Source organism: Canis lupus, chromosome 11, assembly GCF_003254725.2.
Source record: "Canis lupus dingo isolate Sandy chromosome 11, ASM325472v2, whole genome shotgun sequence".
NCBI classification, from domain to species: domain Eukaryota; kingdom Metazoa; phylum Chordata; class Mammalia; order Carnivora; family Canidae; genus Canis; species Canis lupus.
In genome coordinates, this window is record NC_064253.1 from 34,892,262 (window position 1) to 34,911,803 (window position 19,542).

General features: G+C 36.7%; 1 protein-coding gene across 8 annotated transcripts in view; it reads right to left on the reverse strand.

Moving 5' to 3' along the window:
• TTC39B (tetratricopeptide repeat domain 39B) overlaps positions 1 to 19,542 on the reverse strand; it is a 131,017-nt gene that overhangs the window by 14,849 nt on the left and 96,626 nt on the right. For 6 of the 8 annotated variants that reach the window (XR_007413993.1, XM_049116137.1, XM_025432265.3 and 3 more), the window contains 9 exons: positions 17,945 to 18,050; positions 16,540 to 16,605; positions 15,214 to 15,322; positions 14,506 to 14,573; positions 14,361 to 14,420; positions 12,541 to 12,702; positions 11,598 to 11,689; positions 7,700 to 7,826; positions 5,126 to 5,234 (listed from right to left, as the gene is read on the reverse strand). Coding sequence is in view for 7 of the 8 variants with exons in the window: in XM_049116137.1 (XP_048972094.1) it covers positions 5,126 to 5,234; positions 7,700 to 7,826; positions 11,598 to 11,689; positions 12,541 to 12,702; positions 14,361 to 14,420; positions 14,506 to 14,573; positions 15,214 to 15,322; positions 16,540 to 16,605; positions 17,945 to 18,050 (899 nt within the window). In the remaining variant the exon portion in view is untranslated. Of the gene's footprint in view, positions 1 to 5,125; positions 5,235 to 6,924; positions 7,369 to 7,699; positions 7,827 to 11,597; positions 11,690 to 12,540; positions 12,703 to 14,360; positions 14,421 to 14,505; positions 14,574 to 15,213; positions 15,323 to 16,539; positions 16,606 to 17,944; positions 18,051 to 19,542 lie in introns of those variants that run through there. The other 2 variants (XM_049116136.1, XM_025432266.3) reach the window with 2 other exon arrangements.

Consider the following 19,542-nt stretch of genomic DNA (forward strand, 5'->3'; position numbering starts at 1 on the left):
ACCTGGGAGGCTCAATCAGTTAAGCGTCTGCTTTCAGCTCAGGTCATAGTCTCAGGGTCCTGGAATCGAGCCCCACATTGGGCGCCCTGCTCAGCAGTGAGTCTGCTTTTCCCTTTCCCTCTGCTCCTGTTTTCTCTCTCTCTTTCAGTCTCTCTTTCAAATAAATAAATAAATAAATAAATAAATAAATAAATAAATAAATAAAATGTTTTAAGTAAAATAGGAAGGAAGGAATAGAGAGAGTACTCTGGTTTTCTAAACCTCTATTGCATTGTATATACTTAATCTAATACATATAATACTCCTTTACATTTTTCCCCCAACCAATAATGGGACAAAATAAACTTTGAGGTAAAGGCTGAAGAGCCTGCTCAAATAGAGAAAAACCCAGAGGTCCCTCAGGACTTCTTAATATACAAAGGCCCTACTCTCTGGTTATATTAGTCTATAGTACAAAGGATAGACATTCAAACTTCAGAATTTATTCAACTGAACCAAAGTCCTTACATTTGTAGGAAAACACAAGAAACAAGCTGGTCCACTTTTCTGGGGGGAAAAATACTCTACATATGTTTTTATTTAATAAAAAGAGTTTTTCCTTCACCTCCCAGTTTTAACATATCCATTTATTAAAAACATATCCATTTTCCCATTTGGTTTGTGGATACGTGGGTTTTAATTATAGATAATTCCGCTACTGGCAGGAAAAATGTTTTCTCAGTCTATCACAATTCTATATCTAGTATAGAAAATCTAAGAATGTTCAAATGAGCAAGTTAATAAAATGTAGCCAAATTAGTTGAACAAAAATGAATACTAAAATTTGTTTAAAAACCCAAATGGATCTTACAAGGTGCATTTTGTGAAATCTCATTTTTTCAGGTGAACTTTCATGGAGTTTCATTTCATCTAATTTCAAAATGATGTGACTTTATGTTGACTTTACATGCAAATCAAACTGAAATCTTTTTCCTTTTTGAAATTACTTCATGCTGAAAATAGTAAAGATCATCTCATATCCATTAAGATGACTACTACCAAAAAACAACAACAACAAAACCCCAGGATATTACAAATATTGGTGAGGATATAGAGAAATTAGAAGGTTGTGTGCTGCTGGAGAGAATGTAAACTGGTGCAGCCACTACAGAAAACACTGTGGTAATTCCTCAAAAAATTAAAAAAAGAAATGGTACATTATCCAGGAATTCTATTTTTGAGCATATAAGAACTGAAAGCAATTTCAAAAAATATTTACATACCCATGTTCATATTAGTATTATTTGCAATAGCCAAAAAGTAGAAGAAACTTAAATGTGCAACAGTGGATAAATGGAAAAACAAAGTTTTATATCAACAAAGTGATATATACATTCAATGGAATATTATGCTTAAAAAGGGGAAAATTCTCACACATGCTACAACATGGATATACCCCATGGCCATTATGCGAAGTGAATTAAGCCAGTCCCAAAAGGACAAATAATGTAGGATTCCACTCATATGAGCAACCTAAAGGAGTCAAATTCATAGTAACAAAAAGTAGAACTGTGATTGCCAGAGGCAGTGGGGAGAGGGAAATAGCTATTTTTAATGGGTATGGAAAAGTTCTGGAGACTGGTTGCACAACTATGGGAATATACTTAACATTACTGAACTGTACAGTCAAAACTGGGTCACAGGGTAAATGTTGTGTTATATATAGTTTTTACTACAATTAAAAATTAAAAAGAAGGGCACCAGGGTGGCTCAGTTGGTTAAGCGTCTGACTCTTGATCTCAGCTCAGTTCTTGATCTCAGGGTCGTGAGCTCAAGCCCCATACTGGGCTCCACGCTAGGCATGGAGCCTACTTAAAAAAATAAAAGTAGGGACATCTGGGTGGCTCAATGGTTAAGAGTCTACCTTCAGCTCAAGGCGTGATCCTAGATCCCAGGATGGAGTCCCACATTGGGCCTCCTGCATGGAGCCTGCTTCTCCCTCTGCCTATGTCTCTGCTTCTCTCATTCTGTGTCTCTCGTGAACAAATAAATAAAATCTTTAAAAAAAATACAATACAAAAACTTTTAAAAATTAAAAAGATAAAATTGTAAAAAGAATATTAAAGAAGCTTAATACAACTCTATACATAGAAAAACTATGCAGACAATGTAACAATAACGGAACATCTAGGACATACAAAGAAAGTCTAAAATGTCCATATAGTGAGTCTGTAAGTCTGTACTTCTACATACACTCCAACGGTTCTCTGTTAAATAGTAAAAACTTTGGATTTCTCTTTTGGATTACAGTTTATTGAGCCTTTTCATCCACTCGTTTCCCTGGTGCCCAGAAAGCAGAGAGTCCATGAAGATAAATAACTCAATATCTTGGCTACTCTACCTAAGTTCCAACTCATAAAGGGCTGAAGTTTAAAACTTTTCTGTAAGCGGCAGGAATAAGGAGAGAAAGGGAACCATGGTTCTTTTATAAAAATGCTGCCTTTGACATGAGAGAGTGACATTAACTCACTCTCCATCAATCGATAATCTTTACAGGTACCTTTTTTTCAATAGTAAAATAGAATATCCCATTTACCTGATCTTCCTGTGATTACCAGTTTATATTTCTTCCTGTGATTATCAGTTTAACTTGCAGAATGATTATTTGGGAGAACTGGGGTAGGGGGTACCCATCTGTGGCCTCAGAACATCATTGCTTTTTGTTCTATTGGCTTCTTCTGCTATCCTGCCTGAAACTTTGGCCTTATTAGCAAATAAGGCAATTGATTTACTTTCATTCTTTTATATTTCTTTTCCTTATTGGGGGTGAATCTGAAGCTAGAATTATTTCAAATACGGAAAGCAGCCTAAATGCCCAACAATACTAAAAGAGTTGACTAAATTATGATACATTAGCTCCATGGAGTGCTATGAAGCTTTTGAAATTATTATAGGAGCCATTTAACAACAACTTAAAAGGCTATGATAAAAATAGAACTACCATATGATCTAGCAATTCTACTTCTGGTTATTTATCCAAAGGAAATGAAAACACCAACTTGAAAAGGTATCTGCACCCTCATGTTCATCACAACATTATTTACAATAGCCAAGATATGGAAGCCACAAATGGATGAATGGATAAAGATAATGTAATATAGACATACCACAGACTATTTATTCAGCCATAAAAAATAAAATCTTGCCATTTTGCAACAACATGGATTGACCTTGAGAGCATTATGCTAGTAGTGAAATAAGTCAGACTTACAAAGACAAATACCATATGATCTCACTTATATGTGGAATCTAAAACAAACAAAACCAAACAAAAAAAAAAAACCAAGCTCATGAATTGGTGGTTGCCAGGAGTAGGGCATGGGAGGTAGGAGAAATGGGTAAAGAGAGCCAAAAGTATAAACTTCCCATTATAAAATAAGTAAATCATGGGGATATAATGTAGTATGGTGGATACAGTTAATACTGTACTGCATATTTGAAAGTTGTAAGAAAGCAGATCTTAAAAGTTTTCAACACAATAAAAAAAATTTTTGTAATTATGTATGGTAACAAATGTTAACTAGACTTATTGTGGTGATTATTACAGAGTCCACAAATATCGAATCATTATGGTAACACGTGAAACTAATATAATGTTATATGACAATTACAGTTCAATTAAGTATAATGTTACATGTCACACTTCACTTTTAAAAAGTATGATATATTAAGTGAAAAAAAAGTAGGCTAGTATATGCCCAGGTATACTCTGATTATAACTATAAAAATAAAGCTATGATGGAACAAATAAAAATTCTGAATTAATTGTTATAATAGCAAAAATATGGGTAACTTTTTTCACCTACATCTATCAATCATAATTGTGTTTAATTTTTTAACAATAATTATAAAGAAAAATCTCATTTAGCATTTCAGCCTCATTTTATAGCTCCAAATACAAAAATGAAACAAATGAGGTCCTCATTCCTGGAGCTATGTTCAATATTTAATTTCCCATGTGGAGAATATATTGAATATGAGGCTAGCCACTCTGTCAGTGCTCATCATTTTCCAGTTAAGAAATATGAATTAACTTATAATTTTTCCAGCCTTTTCCTGAATTTCTATGCCTTTTGCCATGTTTGTTACCACAGAAGTTTTCATTTTACTACTGTGGTTAGAACATTCCAAAGGATAAATGGTTGGGGAGGTTGGTAAGGAATACTACAAAAGGCTATCATTTATGGCATCATTTCTCAAAAGATAAATCTTCTGTTTAAGATAGAGAATTAGACAATGTCAGAGAAAGAAATCTTTGGATATTATCTGTGTCTCTTTGGATATCATCACCCCATTTTAAAAGAAACTCGAGGCCTAGAATGATAAGGTATATTTCCCAGAGTTTCATGCTAGAGCTGGGACGGTAAGCCCAGATGGCCTGATTTTCCTTCTACTATGCCAGATGCTTCCAGGAAATGGAGCTTCCAGGAAACTGGAGAGGGGCCTCCAGTACAACCAGCAGTAATTAGTAAAAAAAATTCAATTGTAATAAAATTTCAACTTGAAAACAATCTTCTGTGTCTGCAAAAACATAATAGTCATTATAGAGCAAAAGAAGGCATGGAAAGAGTCACAAACTAAAAACCAGAAATGCACCCTAGAACTCTGATTGTTCATTTTTTTCGGTAACATTTATTTGGGTATAATTCACATACCATACAATTCACCCATTTGAAGCACACAGTTTGCTGTTGTACAACCAATACTATGGTCTTAGGACATTTTCATCATTCCAAAAAGAAATGCCATGCCCTTTAAAAGGTGTCACACACATACCCCAGTTCTCTATCCCTAGGTAATCACTAGCCTACTCTCTTTATAGATGTACCTGTTCCAAATATTTCACATAAATGGAATCATACAATATGCTGTCATCTGCAACTGGCATCTTTCACTTAGCCTCATGGCCCCAAGACTAGTCCATATTGCCCCAAATGTCACTCCTCTGACTACAATCATCCAGACCCTTGAAGCCCAAGTGTTTTGTCCTTATGATGTGTACAAATGAACATGGGCAGATGTGCACAGGGAAAGGGCAGGAGAGTGGTAATAAAAAAGATTTCCAGGCTTTACTTTTCATACTTACTTTCATTTTGTAAAGCAGCCTCAGCCTTTTCAACAGTGACCAACAGATTTTCAGAAAGGTCTTTTCTCTTGCTCACTACTGGAAAACCATTCCAGACATACATCATTTCCTAATGAGGAAGAATGAAAAGTCATTCACAATTATATGAGGTTATCCAATATCCTTTACAACAACACAACTATTCTCTTGGTTGCTAGGGATCTCAAGACAACATTCAGAAATCACTTTCCTTAACTTTCCTCATTTGGAGTGCAGTGAAGAGAATTTCGCCTTTTCTCATTTTATTATATGCCTTTTGCCTTTTATACCATGAAGTGATTCAATATATATAGTATATTATCTTTTTACGGAAAAATTTACTCATTCACTTATACATATATTGGTATTCCATCCTTTTGGAAGATAGTAGATTACGAATATAGTAATAGAGTATTTTTAACTGATCCTGTGAACAATTGTATTTGATAAAAATTTTGTTGTTAATTTTAAGTAAAGGGAAACATTTAAAAATATCTGCCAATTGTTTACATAAAATGTTTCCAAGGACTTCACTGGAAATGAACATACAAAATATTTTAATGGTTCTTTTATCTCATTAAAAACATGTGACAGTCCAGCAGTGCAATCCAACATGCAGAAAATGCATTCACTTAAAGCCATATGGCTGAATGACAGTCCCTGAAAATGTAAACTAATGATTTCTCATTGCAAATTATATCTCATAGGCTAACAGATGAGAATTTTTTGGACCAAAAGCAAATATGCTTTTGCTTGAAAATATTTTTCTAACTTCCCTGGTAGTATAGTTCATATTTTTAAGGGTATGAAATAAGCAGGGTAATTAGTATCTTCTTGGAAATAAATGAATTTTAAAATATGATAAAGACATTGAACAGCTTCTTACAGGCAGGTAGTGGAAATGAGGAAAATACATACGGATGGCAAAGGGGAATAACTGAATAAACTCTGGAATACAAAAAAGAAAAAAAAGAAAAAAAGAAAGAAAAGGAAAAAGTCAGGAAACCCCAAAGGACGACAACAGATGTCAGCTTGTACTTCATGGTTTTCCTGTGCTGACTACCCATGCAAAATCAAACCCCAAAGAGCCAGAATAATTTGATATATTCCGTACTTTCAAAGAAGTCTTCATTAAAACAAATTAGGTGGAAATCATGCTTTTTTTCATGAAGTCTTGTCTAAACAGCCTAACAATTAAGAATGTGGTGCTCTGGGGGGCACGTGGATGGCACAAGGCACAAGGTGGGTAAGCCCCTGACTCTTGGTATCAGCTCAGGTAAGATCTCAGGGTCCTGAGATCAAGCCCCATGTCAGGCTCTACACTGAGTGCAGAGTCTGCTTAAGATTCTCTCTTCCTGAGATCCCTGGGTGGTGCAGCGGTTTGGCGCCTGCCTTTGGCCCAGGGCGCGATCCTGGAGACCTGGGATCGAATTCCACGTCGGACTCCCAATGCATGGAGCCTGCTTCTCCCTCTGCCTATGTCTCTGCCTCTCTCTCTCTCTCTCTCTCTCTCTCTCTCTCTCTCTCTCTGTGTGACTATCATAAATAAATAAAAATTTAAAATAAAAATTTAAGATTCTCTCTTCCTCTCCCTCTGCCACTCCTGCTCATGGTCTCTCACTGAAAAAAGTATGAGCACCACATTGTTGAATGACCACCCACTTAGGGCACCTGAGTGTTGGAAATGTGGCTAGTCCAAACTGAGATCTGCTCTAAAAGTAAAATACACACTAGATTTCAAATGATTAGTACAATAGAAAGGAATGTGAAATACCTCGTTAAATTTTTACTGGTTACATGTTCAAACAAACATTTTACATATACTGGGTTAAACAAAATATATTCTTAAAATTATTTGAATATTTCCTTTACTTTTTACAGTATTTGACCTCTTAATTTTTAATCTGGCTACTAGAAAAGATAAAATCAAATAAATGGTTTGCATTAGAATTCAACTCAACTTTAATTAAGCCAACTCACATCCCTGCCTGAGTTTCCTTATCTGTAAAATGAGACCACAGAGAGAAAGTATCCTCAACAGAGTTACTGTAAGAACCAAATGATATGTTTTTTAAAATAACCTTTCAGGGGCACCTGGTGGCTCAGTGGTTGAGAGTCTGCCTTTGTCTCAGGTCCTGATCCCGAGGTCCTGGGATTGAGTCCCGCACTGAGCTCCCCGCAGGGAGCCTGCTTCTCCTTCTGACTGTCTCTGCCTCTCTCTCTCTCTGTCCCTCACGAATGAATAAATAAATATTTTTTTAAGTAACTTTTCAAAAATATTAAATGATATATATTTTAAAATATAATGCTTAGAACATACCAACTAGTCAAAAAATTAGCTATAATTTTTATGATTATTTAATTATTAATAATTTATAAATGTTCACCTTACAAACACTCTTACAATGGCTCTTAATTGAGCTAAACTTCACAGCAAACATAAACTTCACAGGTGTGCTTCCTGCTGCTGTGAATGGACGATTTCTTTTATTTGTTTATTTATTTTTAACAATTTCTTTATAGAACACAAACAGTAAATAAAATAAAGGCAGATACCAGGGCAGGGACGATGAGCTTCACTGGTGCAGGCAACGAGGCAGAGTAACGTCGAGACTTCCTTACAGCAAACTTCTCAGTAGGGATAGATTTCCCTGCAATTCTCTGCTTCAAGCTATCCACCTGTCTGTGAAGAACCCAACCCCAGCCCCAGAAAAAGGTCATTAGAACACATATGTTACTGATACTTGCAGTTTTCACAATGCACTCCCCACACCAGCAACAGCAGCAGCATCTGGAAATGTGTCCTAAACACAAACTTTCAGACTCCACCCCAATGGTGGAATGACCTAATATTAGTAATTCTAGAGCTGGGCCCAGCAATCTGGAGTCTAGTGAGCCCTCCAGGTGATTCAGATGCGTGCTCAAATGTGAGAACCACTGAGTAACACATACTTCTCTCTAGTTAACTTAGCTAGTGTATTTTTTTTATCAAATACAATCAAGAAAATCTAGATATAAAATTGGCAATGCACCCTAATGGTTATCACAGCAGTGTCTACAATAGCCAAAATATGGAAAGAGCCCAAATGTCCATCAACAGATGAATGGATAACACACACACAATGGAACACTATTCAGTCATCAAAAGGAATAAAATCTTGGCATTTGCAATGACATGGATGGAACTAGAGGAAATTATGCTAAGTGAAATAAGTCAGTCAAAGAAAGACAAATACCATATGATTTCACTCATATGTGGAATTTAAGAAACAAAACAATTCGATGCTATCATAGAGCAGACCTCAAGCTTTCTCCTGAAAATAAGACTGGTTACATGTTTCATGGAAATTGTTTTGATATGAAGAAAACTTATTCTGAAGTGGAAGAAAACAAATGGAGATTTAAAAGATTTCAACATATCTGAATATCCCATTCCATTCCATCGGCTGTGTGTGTGAAACAAGGACATGCATTTCACCAGTAAGAGGTGGCATTAATCCTACCACAGCATCCACTGATGTTGATTCTATAGTTAGTACACATGGTCCTATTTTCAAAAAGAGCTTCTAAAAAGAAGATAAAAGGGATCCCTGGGTGGCGCAGCAGTTTGGCGCCTGCCTTTGGCCCAGGGCGTGATCCTGGAGACCCTGGATCGAATCCCACGTCGGGCTCCCTGCATGTAGCCTGCTTCTCCCTCTGCCTGTGTCTCTGCCTCTCTCTCTCTCTGTGTGACTATCATGAATGAATAAAAATTAAAAAAAAAAAAACTTTAAAAAAAAGAAGATAAAAAAAAAAAAAGGCTTGGTATTACCTTCAAATTTGCCCTAACAAGTCTTGAGGCTATCATTTCTCCTAACATGGGCACAGAATACAGGATTCCATGTAAAAGGTCTCATCATTAATTAGGTTTGAAGAATGTAACACAGCTTCTCTGCCCCTTCACTTCCTCCTCTCCAGTGGTCATCTCCTCTCTGCTACCAGAGCCTCTCGCCCCTGCAGTCATATCTTAGAGCATTTTTCCATTGCCTGCAACTTTTCTACCTTGAAGCGCAAATTCAAGCACACCACTCTGAATACCATTCTCTTCATTCTAAATTGGCTATTCTAGTAAGACTGCTGGTCTACTTGCTCTTTGCCCTTCTCCTGATCCACATCTCTCTCTCTCTCCATGTTCCTGCTTAGATGGCTTTGTCCTTTGACTCCTGCACACACTGTCCTAAGTCCTAAATGCCCTTGTCCACTGGCTAATTGCAACGCTCATCTGATAAAACTGCAATCCAGGGTGAGGCTCAGTGTCTGTGTGAAAGCAGACTGGCATCCCTGTAAACCTTAGCACTGACCTCAAATGGTCATTCCTCCTGTGGTGTTTCTTTCAAAACCCCACCGTCCCACTCTCTGTGACAATGATTTTGAACATTTTCCATCCTCCCACACTGGCAGCCCACTCCTCTCTCCCTCAGTAAATGACCCTACTTTGTAAAGAAAAACAAGCTAGCAGATGGAGAGCCCTCCTTCTCATGCCACAACACATAAGTTTGCCTGCCTCTGTACCCACTCTGGACTTCTTCCTGTGTGACACAACAGAGCACCTGGTCCTCCTCCTAGATAAAACCAACCATGCCATCAGTGTTTTCAATTCTAATTCCTCCTGCCCTAGGACACTTATAAATATCAGTCATCCCATTTTCTTGCTTCTATGTGTAACCTCTCTTCTACCAACTGGATCCTTCCTAATGGTATTTGAGAATACTCACAACTCTCCCACTAAAACATTCTCTGACATGACATCTCCCTCCAACTACCAATCTCTCTCTCCCCTCCCCTTCATAGTCAGAATTACCCGGGGATGCATTTATCATCAACTCTGCATTTCTTTTCTTCAGCCACCCCAGTCTGAATTCCACTTCCACTTGACTACCTTATCAGCCTCTGCTAGGGTTACCAATGATCCCTGTCAACTCTGTCTTATATTTAAATAGAATACTGTGTTCTGTGAGACATAGTTCGATGCCCCTTGACCTTTCTTTTCTTTTGACCTATATACAGCTGACCCTTGAACAATGAGGGTTAAAGACACCAATCCCCGCATAGTCAGAAACTCATATATAGCTTTTGACTCCCCCCAAATTTAACTGTTAACAGCCTGTTGTTGACCAGAAGCCTTACTGATAACATAAAGTTAATTAACATATATATCATATGTATTAAATACCATAGTCTTAAAATAAAGTAAGCCAAAGAAAAGAAAATGTTATTAAGAAAATCATAGGGAAGAAAAATAAATTTTCAATATCGTACTATAGTTATCAAAAGAAATCTACATGTAAGTGGACCTATGCAGTTCAAACTCATGTTGTTCATCAGCTGTACATAAAATATAACATGATGTCCTATCAAGTATCACCATTTAGTTCTTTAATGGGCAGTGCTCCTTCCTGCAATAGGCTCTTTGGTCTGAAACTGTACCAGCACAACTCCCTGCTGCCTCAGCAGCTCCAACTCCACCTTCAGATACCATCTCAACCATTACTGCCTCTACATTTGTATACATACTTCTCCCATTGGGGAATGCTGGTAGGAGGGGACAGTGAGTGGGTACTCTTGGTGATGCAAGTTATTATCAGCTTCTGGCCTGCTAATTGTGATCCCAATCACCAAGAGAGGAAAAAATATCAGGTTTGTTCAGGAAGACTGAGCATGGTGAGTTTAAAATGCTTTCAGAGCACCTGGGTGATATAATTGGTTAAGCATCCAAATCTTGGTTTCAGCTCATGATCTCATGGTCATGCGATCAAGCGCCAGGTCTACTTGGGACTCTCTCTCCCTCTCCCTCTGCCCCTCACCTATCTTCTCCAAAATAAATAAAATATTTTAAAAATAAATAAAATACTTTCATATATCCAAGTAAAGATGACAAATGGGAGCTGGCTTTATGGGTCTGGAGCTCAGTCAGGTCTGAACTAGGAATTTAAACTTGGCCTGGCCGAGATTTCCTAAGGTTGAGGCTCTAACACACCAATATTTAAAAGCTGGATAAAATAGGATAAGCCTACAAAGATACTAAGAAGGAATGGCAAGAAAAGTAGTAAGAAAAAAATTAGTCATGTATTATGATTTTGCAATTGTTTATGTGATAATTTTACTGATATCTGGTTCTACTACAAGATTATAAATTCCACAAGGACAGGAACCATGCCTGTTTATTCAGCACTTAACACGGTACCCCTCACAGAGTAAGTGCGCAAAAACAACATTACAGATGATGGGTACATACTGATCTAGACAAAGTTAAACAGGTTAGTTCATAGCAGACCTTCTCTGAGTATGGTTTTTAAAGATTCCTGCATTGAATAGTAGAAATTAATGAAAATATGAAGGTAAAGCATGGGAGAACACTTAGGGGAAAAGAAAGATGTATTTAGGATCTTTGTTATAGCAATAGTACCTTGCTTACCTGAATAAAGTTACTACATCCTCCTTAGTTGCTACTACATCTTCCTCTGGAAGCATACTCAAAATTGCAGCTTTCAAGAACACATATGTTGCCTTGAGGAAAAGAAGAAAAGCAGTGAGTACAGAACATCTCTAGGTACATGACATTTCTATCTTGCATGTCAGGAATGACCCACAAACTGTCCAGAGGTAACATTTAAAAGGGACCTAAGAAAAAAAAGAAAATGAAGTCTTATACTGCTTGGTCCTATTGAGAATAACACTTTTCAGTTAATTTTGACCCCTTTCCTATTATATAACAATAGTGTTCACAGATAAGAGAGTATACAGAATGAACAAGAAATCGTTATCTCATTTCTCCCAACTTCTCACAAATAGGTGAGAATTAATTTTAATTATTATGAAACGCCTCATCATCAGGGCATCATAAAGTCTCCAGAAAAAATGTTAAGACTATTGATATTTATTTATTTATTTTAAAGATTTTATTTATTCATTCATAGAGACACAGAGAGAGAGACAGAGAGAGAGAGACACAGAGAGAGGGGCAGAGACACAGGCAGAGGGAGAAGCAGGCTCCATGCAGGGAGCCCGACGTGGGACTCGATCCAGGGTCTCCAGGATCACGCCCTGGGCTGCAGGCGGCGCTAAACTGCTGTGCCACCGGGGCTGCCCGACTATTGATATTTAATAACTTTAAAATGTAAGTGCATTTCATCCTCAGAGATGAAACCTCTTTGTTGAAAAGGACTGTGTGGATGCTTTCAGAGCTGAGGGCAGTACTTATAAGCAGTAGGTATTTAATGCTTATTTCCTCCTTCAATGAATCCCTCAGTTGAGAAAGCAGTGTTGATGTCATACTTCTGAATAAACAGTCCTAAAAAAAAGTCATCCTGGACACTTATTAACAAATAGGTAACATTAATGAAAGCACAGCACTTTACCTTGGACCATTTACTTTCTTTGCAAAGCAGATCGGAATAATAATATGCCTTCATCCAGTTTTGTTGGAATACATAAATCCACATCAGCTCCCAGTAACAGAGATGGTGAAACTGTTTCCATTCTTCTTGAACTGAAATGCATTTTCGAAATATCTCTTGTGCCTATAAGTCAATTGCATAAAGCTGATCATCCAGATAATAGACAAGGAGATAATAACCTAATGGAAAAATACATAAATCACTTTGTACAAAAAGAACAAAAGCATCACTCATTAAACCATTCAGTGTGATGATATAATGATCCTTCCCCTCCATGCAATGATACAATTAAATTCTGCCTCTTGATTTAGCTTCTTGAGGGGGCTGTGGGACTTTATAATGTGAGAGAAGTGAAGTCCCTTCCCAAGTAAGATATAAAATGCAGAAGTCCTTTACAAAAAGACTGAAAATAAAAGCCAGAACTCCCGTAAGTTAAAATATACCTTAAACAAAGTTAAAGGCAGGCTGGGAGAAGGTATCATTACATCCACAAGTGGCCAAAATTAACCCTTATCATACAACAATTTTATAAAATCCTTAAAAAAAAGACAATGGGAAAATTGTCAAAGATATGAATTGGTAAATCGGAGAAAAAGATATACAAGTGACAAACATACACATGAAGAAATCTATACGCTGAAAAATAAAAATTTAAAAATTAGATTCTCAGGGCACCTGGATGGCTTGGCATGTTGAGTGTCTGACTTTTGGTTTGGCTCAGGTCATGATCTCAGGCTCAGGTTCCTGAGATCAAGCCCCACGTCGGGTGCCATGCTCAGCAGAGAGTCTACTTGTCCCTCTCCCACCTCTTCTGCTCCTCCCCCCACTCTTGCGTGCACATCTTCTCTCCCTCTCTAAAATAAATAAATCTTTAAAAAAATAGATTATCATATTTTGGCCATGACATGGGCAAAAATAAAAGATAAATCCAGAGTTGCCAAACTATATTGGAAACAAGTATTCTCATTTCTTTATAGAAGTTTAAATGGGATAACCTTAGTTATTAACCTTAGTTAGGAGGGCAATTTGTCTAAATTTATCAAAATGCAAACACCTTTGACCTAGAAATCCTGATTATCGGAATCTTATATAAATACACATGTCCACAGAAATATACACGAGAGGTTTACAAAAGCATTATTTATAGTAGCCAAATGTCTATCAGTAGTGGGATGCTTTATTAAGCATCATACATCCATCTAATGGAATGAAATCAAGCCATCAAAAAGACTGAGGGAGATTTAGATATACTGACCTGGAAAGAAATCCAAGATGTATTGTAAGTAGAAGAAGAAAAAAAACAAATCAAAGAAAAATACATAGGTTTGATCTCATTTGTGTAGAAGAAAATTATTGGTTAGTATACTTATATGAAAAACTCCATAGCCGTCTTCTTCAAGAGAATTAATGAATCATTTCCCTTGATAAGGAGTATGTGCAAAACAGTGAAGTTGTATCTTATGCAGAGGCTAGATTTCAAAGTCAATATATAATACAGAAACTCATAAAGTTTTTTGAAGAATTCCCTTAAAGGCGATCACCTATATTTTTGTAATATTCTACCCCAAGCTGCCTCACAGACTTACGTGTAAGTACAAACCATATTCAGAAATCTACTATAGAATACACACACAAAATTAAATTGGAGCATTTAAATAATATATTTTGTCTTTATTTCTGTCTAGCATATAAGCTAAACTTACTTATGTTGAATGAATATGACACAGCCCCACCTTACAGACAACTCCCCAATTACTCCCCCCCCCCGCCAAATAAATTACCTCTTCCACATTCCCTTTCAGCAGCTCTATCCGGGCATGATAAAACAACATGAGGGAGCCCTGTGGAGAAAGGAAGAAAACAGATCAGCGCCAGCCCTGCTTGATTGGTTATGATTGAAACACACACTTGAAATTCTAAGCATACATTTGGAAACTGCCGGAGGAAGGGTGCAAGGAGGTTCTCCGCTTCCACAACATTCACTTCTCCTGTACCTAGAAATTCAACAGGAAAAACCTTAGTCTTCACAAAACAGGGTGATACTTATAAGTAGTTCTCCACATTTCATTAAAATATAGCAAACACCTATTCATGGAAAAGATAAAAACTGTTAATTTGGCATTTCTGCATTTGAGAAATAAAGTAAGACAAGTCCCATCTATGACTGTAGTCTAAGAAACCTCTAGGACAGACTAATGCATAAGCATAGAAGCAGTTATCTTTGAATCCTAATTGGGCTTTCTGGTTTTAATAGCAATTATTAATTTATCTTAACCAAAAATTTAATTTTCTACTCAGAAAGAAATGCAATACAAATATGCTAAAATAGATCACCTTAAAGTTTACAGAATGTTTTTAGCTGAGAACAGATAAAAAATATTCTTTGAAAGAAACCCTCCAGTCCCTCTGCTAAATATTACTATGACAAATGTCACTATTTTTCATCTTTACTCAAAAAAGAAAAAAAGTAAACAAATATGGACTACTAGCTCTTGGTAATTTTTTTCCAATTGTTTTACTTGAAATATAATTAACATACAATGTTATATTGGTTTTCAGGGAACAATCTAAATTTTTTACTTACTCAGATGAAAGGTCAACTTTCAATGACATAAAATGTAATCCAGTCCTTACCAAGTATTAGGGAGATATAAGTATGAAAAGCTAGTATAGTTAAGCAGCACAGTGGAGACCTCATGCTTCTTCCTGATGCACCTTCCTGTAACTGCAGAAGGCCCAACTCCTATGGGAAGCAAATGCATTTCAGAAGGGGAAAACATGACTGAAAAATTACTCCAACACTACAGATGCCTGGTTCATGTATCTCCACCCTCCAAGAAGGTGAAGTTTATTTTTCAAGAGCTTAGAATAGGGGTAATCCCTAACCAGAAACAAACTTTATATTGTAAACTGGCATAAGATAATCTCACAATTTTTTTTTCACATTATGTGATTCTAGGGAGAGGAAAAGGGTAGTGCTCATTTCATAGAAATGTTCTATTTCTCTGATAAAAAATATTAGTTTATTAAGACATATTGAGGATCTAAGCACAAGACACTATGGTGGGTATGAACAAATAGAGTTTTGTCTTCGAAGATCTTTCCATCAAATAGGCAAGACACTACATGAACACAGGTGAGTGTCATAAGAAAAATAACTTAATGATTCTGAGTCAGGAATACTTGAATCTCACTGGGAGAAAATAAGGGAAAGTTGGAGGAATAGCTGACATTTATCTCAAATCTAATGATGGAGAGGCTCCCAAGAGAACATTATTTGGGAGGCTGCTGGCTAGAGAGGACATCTAAATTAGAGAGTAGCAGAAGCACAGAAATAGAAAGCACAGAACCTGTATGATAATCTGTTCCCCCAGATAATCTTGTTCTCATATAGTTCTCAAAACCTGCCCTCTTCACTAACATGGATAGCTTTTGTAATAAGGCAATCTAGGTAATAGCATACTGAATATTATGTTTAATAAATGTTATATGCTACAAAAACAACCACAAAGAAACATAACAAATGAAATTCATGGAAAACAAAATTTCCTTGCTTAGTTTTATCATGAAACTTGTAAAAGTGCAAGGAACCCCAAAACACTCTAACTATACTTGATCCATGTGAATCATAAAATGTGAGACATGGAAATCTAGCCTAATTCACTGGTTGTACAGAACACTCTGGGGTTGCATATTTTAACCACACAAGAGTACTAAAGTCCAGCAAGTTGCAATATTAGTAAATCATAATTTTAAGTAATGAAGAAAAAAATTTTAGCTTTCAAGAGAAGAACCATCTCAGCTCCTGAAAAGCATCATCAAGACCCCAATGACTCTTTACTGTTCTGCAAATAAATTGCCAATAATGGTCATGCTTGTTATGAGGATGTGTTGCATTGCTCTTGTATTCAATACTGTTTTATCTTTCCTGTCAAAATTAAGATAAAATTAAATTTGTACCCTGTTTCCTGAAAATCCTATAAATTCTAGTAGTCTGATGATCCGTGCTGGTAAAAGGGAGAGCATCTACAAGAAAAAAAAAAAAAAAAAAAAAAAGTATATTTGTTAGTGTATTGAACTATAGGTAAACGTTAACCTCCAAACAACTTAAAGTTTTAATAATTCGGTAATATGAAATATTAAACCAAGTTTAAATTACTATACATATCTAGTCAGCACATACTGCACATACCATAATCATTACCTGTGAATTAATTTCATTTAGCTAAGACAATGAACCTAAAAATTAAAAAAACAAAACAAAACCCTGGCCTTCTCAGGGTGCTCTAGAGATTACTTGATCCTTTTACGTGCAATGATGAAGTGATGAGAAGGCAATCCCTCAGTGCCTAATTCCAAACAAGATTCCTTTTAACATCCTTTTCCAGAAAGCAAGTCTGTTGAATTCTGCATAATATGCCGACACTATCCAAAAGTGAACAGCATGACACAACAGTTCCTTTTTAGGACATCCCTAGGGAATAGTGGGGAGGGGAGATGCAGCCAGTGCAAGACTTCAAGCTGTTTACTTGCTTGTTCACTTTGCTTGGAAGGAGAAATAACCATGTATGCAATTCTATACAGATCCACAGACTGGAATCAATGGTTTGCTGAATGGCCAGAGATTCGAAAGGAATATCATTGGAAAATTAATGACAAAGAGCTTTAAGAAAGGGTACAGGCCTCTCTGAGTGAACAAAAAACATGAAAATATTTGTGTTCCATGTGAATGTTCACCAAAGTCTGACCTCAGCAGAGGAGGATTTGAATAATCAAATTGTTATTATTCTACCTGTTCTACAGCCAGCCATCCTCTTTCCCCAGCCACCCCATCACTGACCAACTGGACTCATGAACAAAGAGGCCATGGTGAAGTACACAGTCAGGTGTATTATTTCATTTTCTCTTTAATCCCAGTCAAACTTTAATAAATTTTAAAATCTCTAAATAATATATTACAATTTGATAAATATCTACTCAAACTCTTGGTCTCCCTCACAGCATCAAAATCATGCCTCAAGCTATATCATTACTGTCTCATCTATTTTCAATTCCATAGCCACCAATATTTCAGATGTGGAAATGGAACCAGATTCCAAGTTCCTTATTACCAAAAATGTTGCTAGTCCATTCAGAGTACTGCATGCTTCCCCTCTTGTACAATCCAAAACTACTCTGAGTGTGTGCAGAACTTTACAACACATACTGACCAAAGTCACCATTGGATCACAACACAGAAAAACTGATCCCACTATAGCCACTTGTCAACCAAACCCAGGTAGAGGTTCACACACAGTAGAGAAGGCACTGGAAATCTTAGGTTCTTTTACTAAAGCCTCTGGCAGCTTTATAACTATTTACTCACCAAATTAAAGGCACCTATTCCAAGCTTGACACCCCCTTCAAACTCATAGAAGAACTGCTGTTCACCTTTGTTCTTCTGAATTACATGCAGAATAGAAAGACATTCTCTGGATCGAAGAAAAAAGTTACCGTGTAAGTATACCATGACTCTGAAAATTAACATTAAGTCAAATTTCACACTGACATACTATAAAATAAATGTCATTAGCCAAAACACTAGACAGTTTTTCAATGGAGGCGGCTGTGCTGAGTCTAACCTTAAGTCTACTCTGGTCATAGTCATTAAGGAAAAACTGACATGCCCATTTCTGCACTGTTTTATCAGGACCAATCTTTCTAGGCTGGAAGCAAGACAGGGCTGGAGTATCAGCAGACATGACTCCAGAGCCACAGGACCGCAGGGCTGTGACCTCACAGCTTTCCAGCAATGTTTCATAGAGGACTTCCCAGGTATGCTCTGTCCCTCAGCTGCTGTGCACGCTTCAACAGCCCTACATTCCACGGAGTATCTGAGATGCTATTGCCAAAAAAATGTGAATTTCAGTGTGATCTCAAATAGATTGAATAAATTACAGCTTGCAAGTAGGAAAGACTGAAAAAGGACCGCAAATTCCATCAAACTGCACCCATTTGTTGTTTTTCTTTTCTTATTCCATCCAAGGAAATCTTTCTGATTTCTCATTTTCATTTCTTTTCTATTCATTTCCCCTCTTCCCTTCACATCTTTAAAAGGCAAATACTTGATCAGAGAAATGCAAATTCAAACAATGACAAAGATATAACGCTTGGTAATGAATAGGAAGTGCTTACCAAACTGACAAATATATATCTTAAAGGTAATAAGGAATAACCAGATATCATGTATCACCTTGTATAATATAATTACAAAACATACAACTTCATTTATGATGTATTCTAGCCAAATTTATTTAACCTGAATCCAGTAAGCCTAGAGATCTAATTTCCAGCTTATAGGGAATATAAGGGGTGAGAAGAATGCAATGGACTTAATTAATTATGCCCCTCTCCAAATTTGTAACTTGAAGCTCTAAGCTCCAGTGTGAGAGTATATGAAGATAGGGATTTTTAGGAGGTAATTAAGGGTGGGGCCCTAATCTGATAAGACTAGTGACCTTAGAAAAAGAGGAAGAGAGAGAGGTTATCTCTCTCTTGATCACGTAAAGGCTGAGTGAGAAGATAGCCATCTGTCTGCAATCCCGAAGGAGAGTTCTCTCCAGAAGCTGATCATGCTGGCACCCTGATCTTAGACTTCCAATCTCCAGAACTGTAAGAACATAAAATTCTGTTCTTTAAGCCACCCAGTCTGTGATATTTTGTTATGGCAGCCTAAGCTAACTAAGAAAAAGAACAAGTTTAAATGAAAACTCAAGAAAGCCAACAAACAAATCCATGGGATATTCTGCAGGACGACGGACTTAGGCTTCTCAACAACCATCATGAATATAGAGACTGTTCTAGAATAAAAGATAACTAATGGACGTAAACATTAGATGCAGTAGACAGTTTTGTGTTGCATCCTGGTATAGACATACCAGCAGTAAAAGAAATCTGCGGCCAACCAGGAAAATGTGAAGAGAG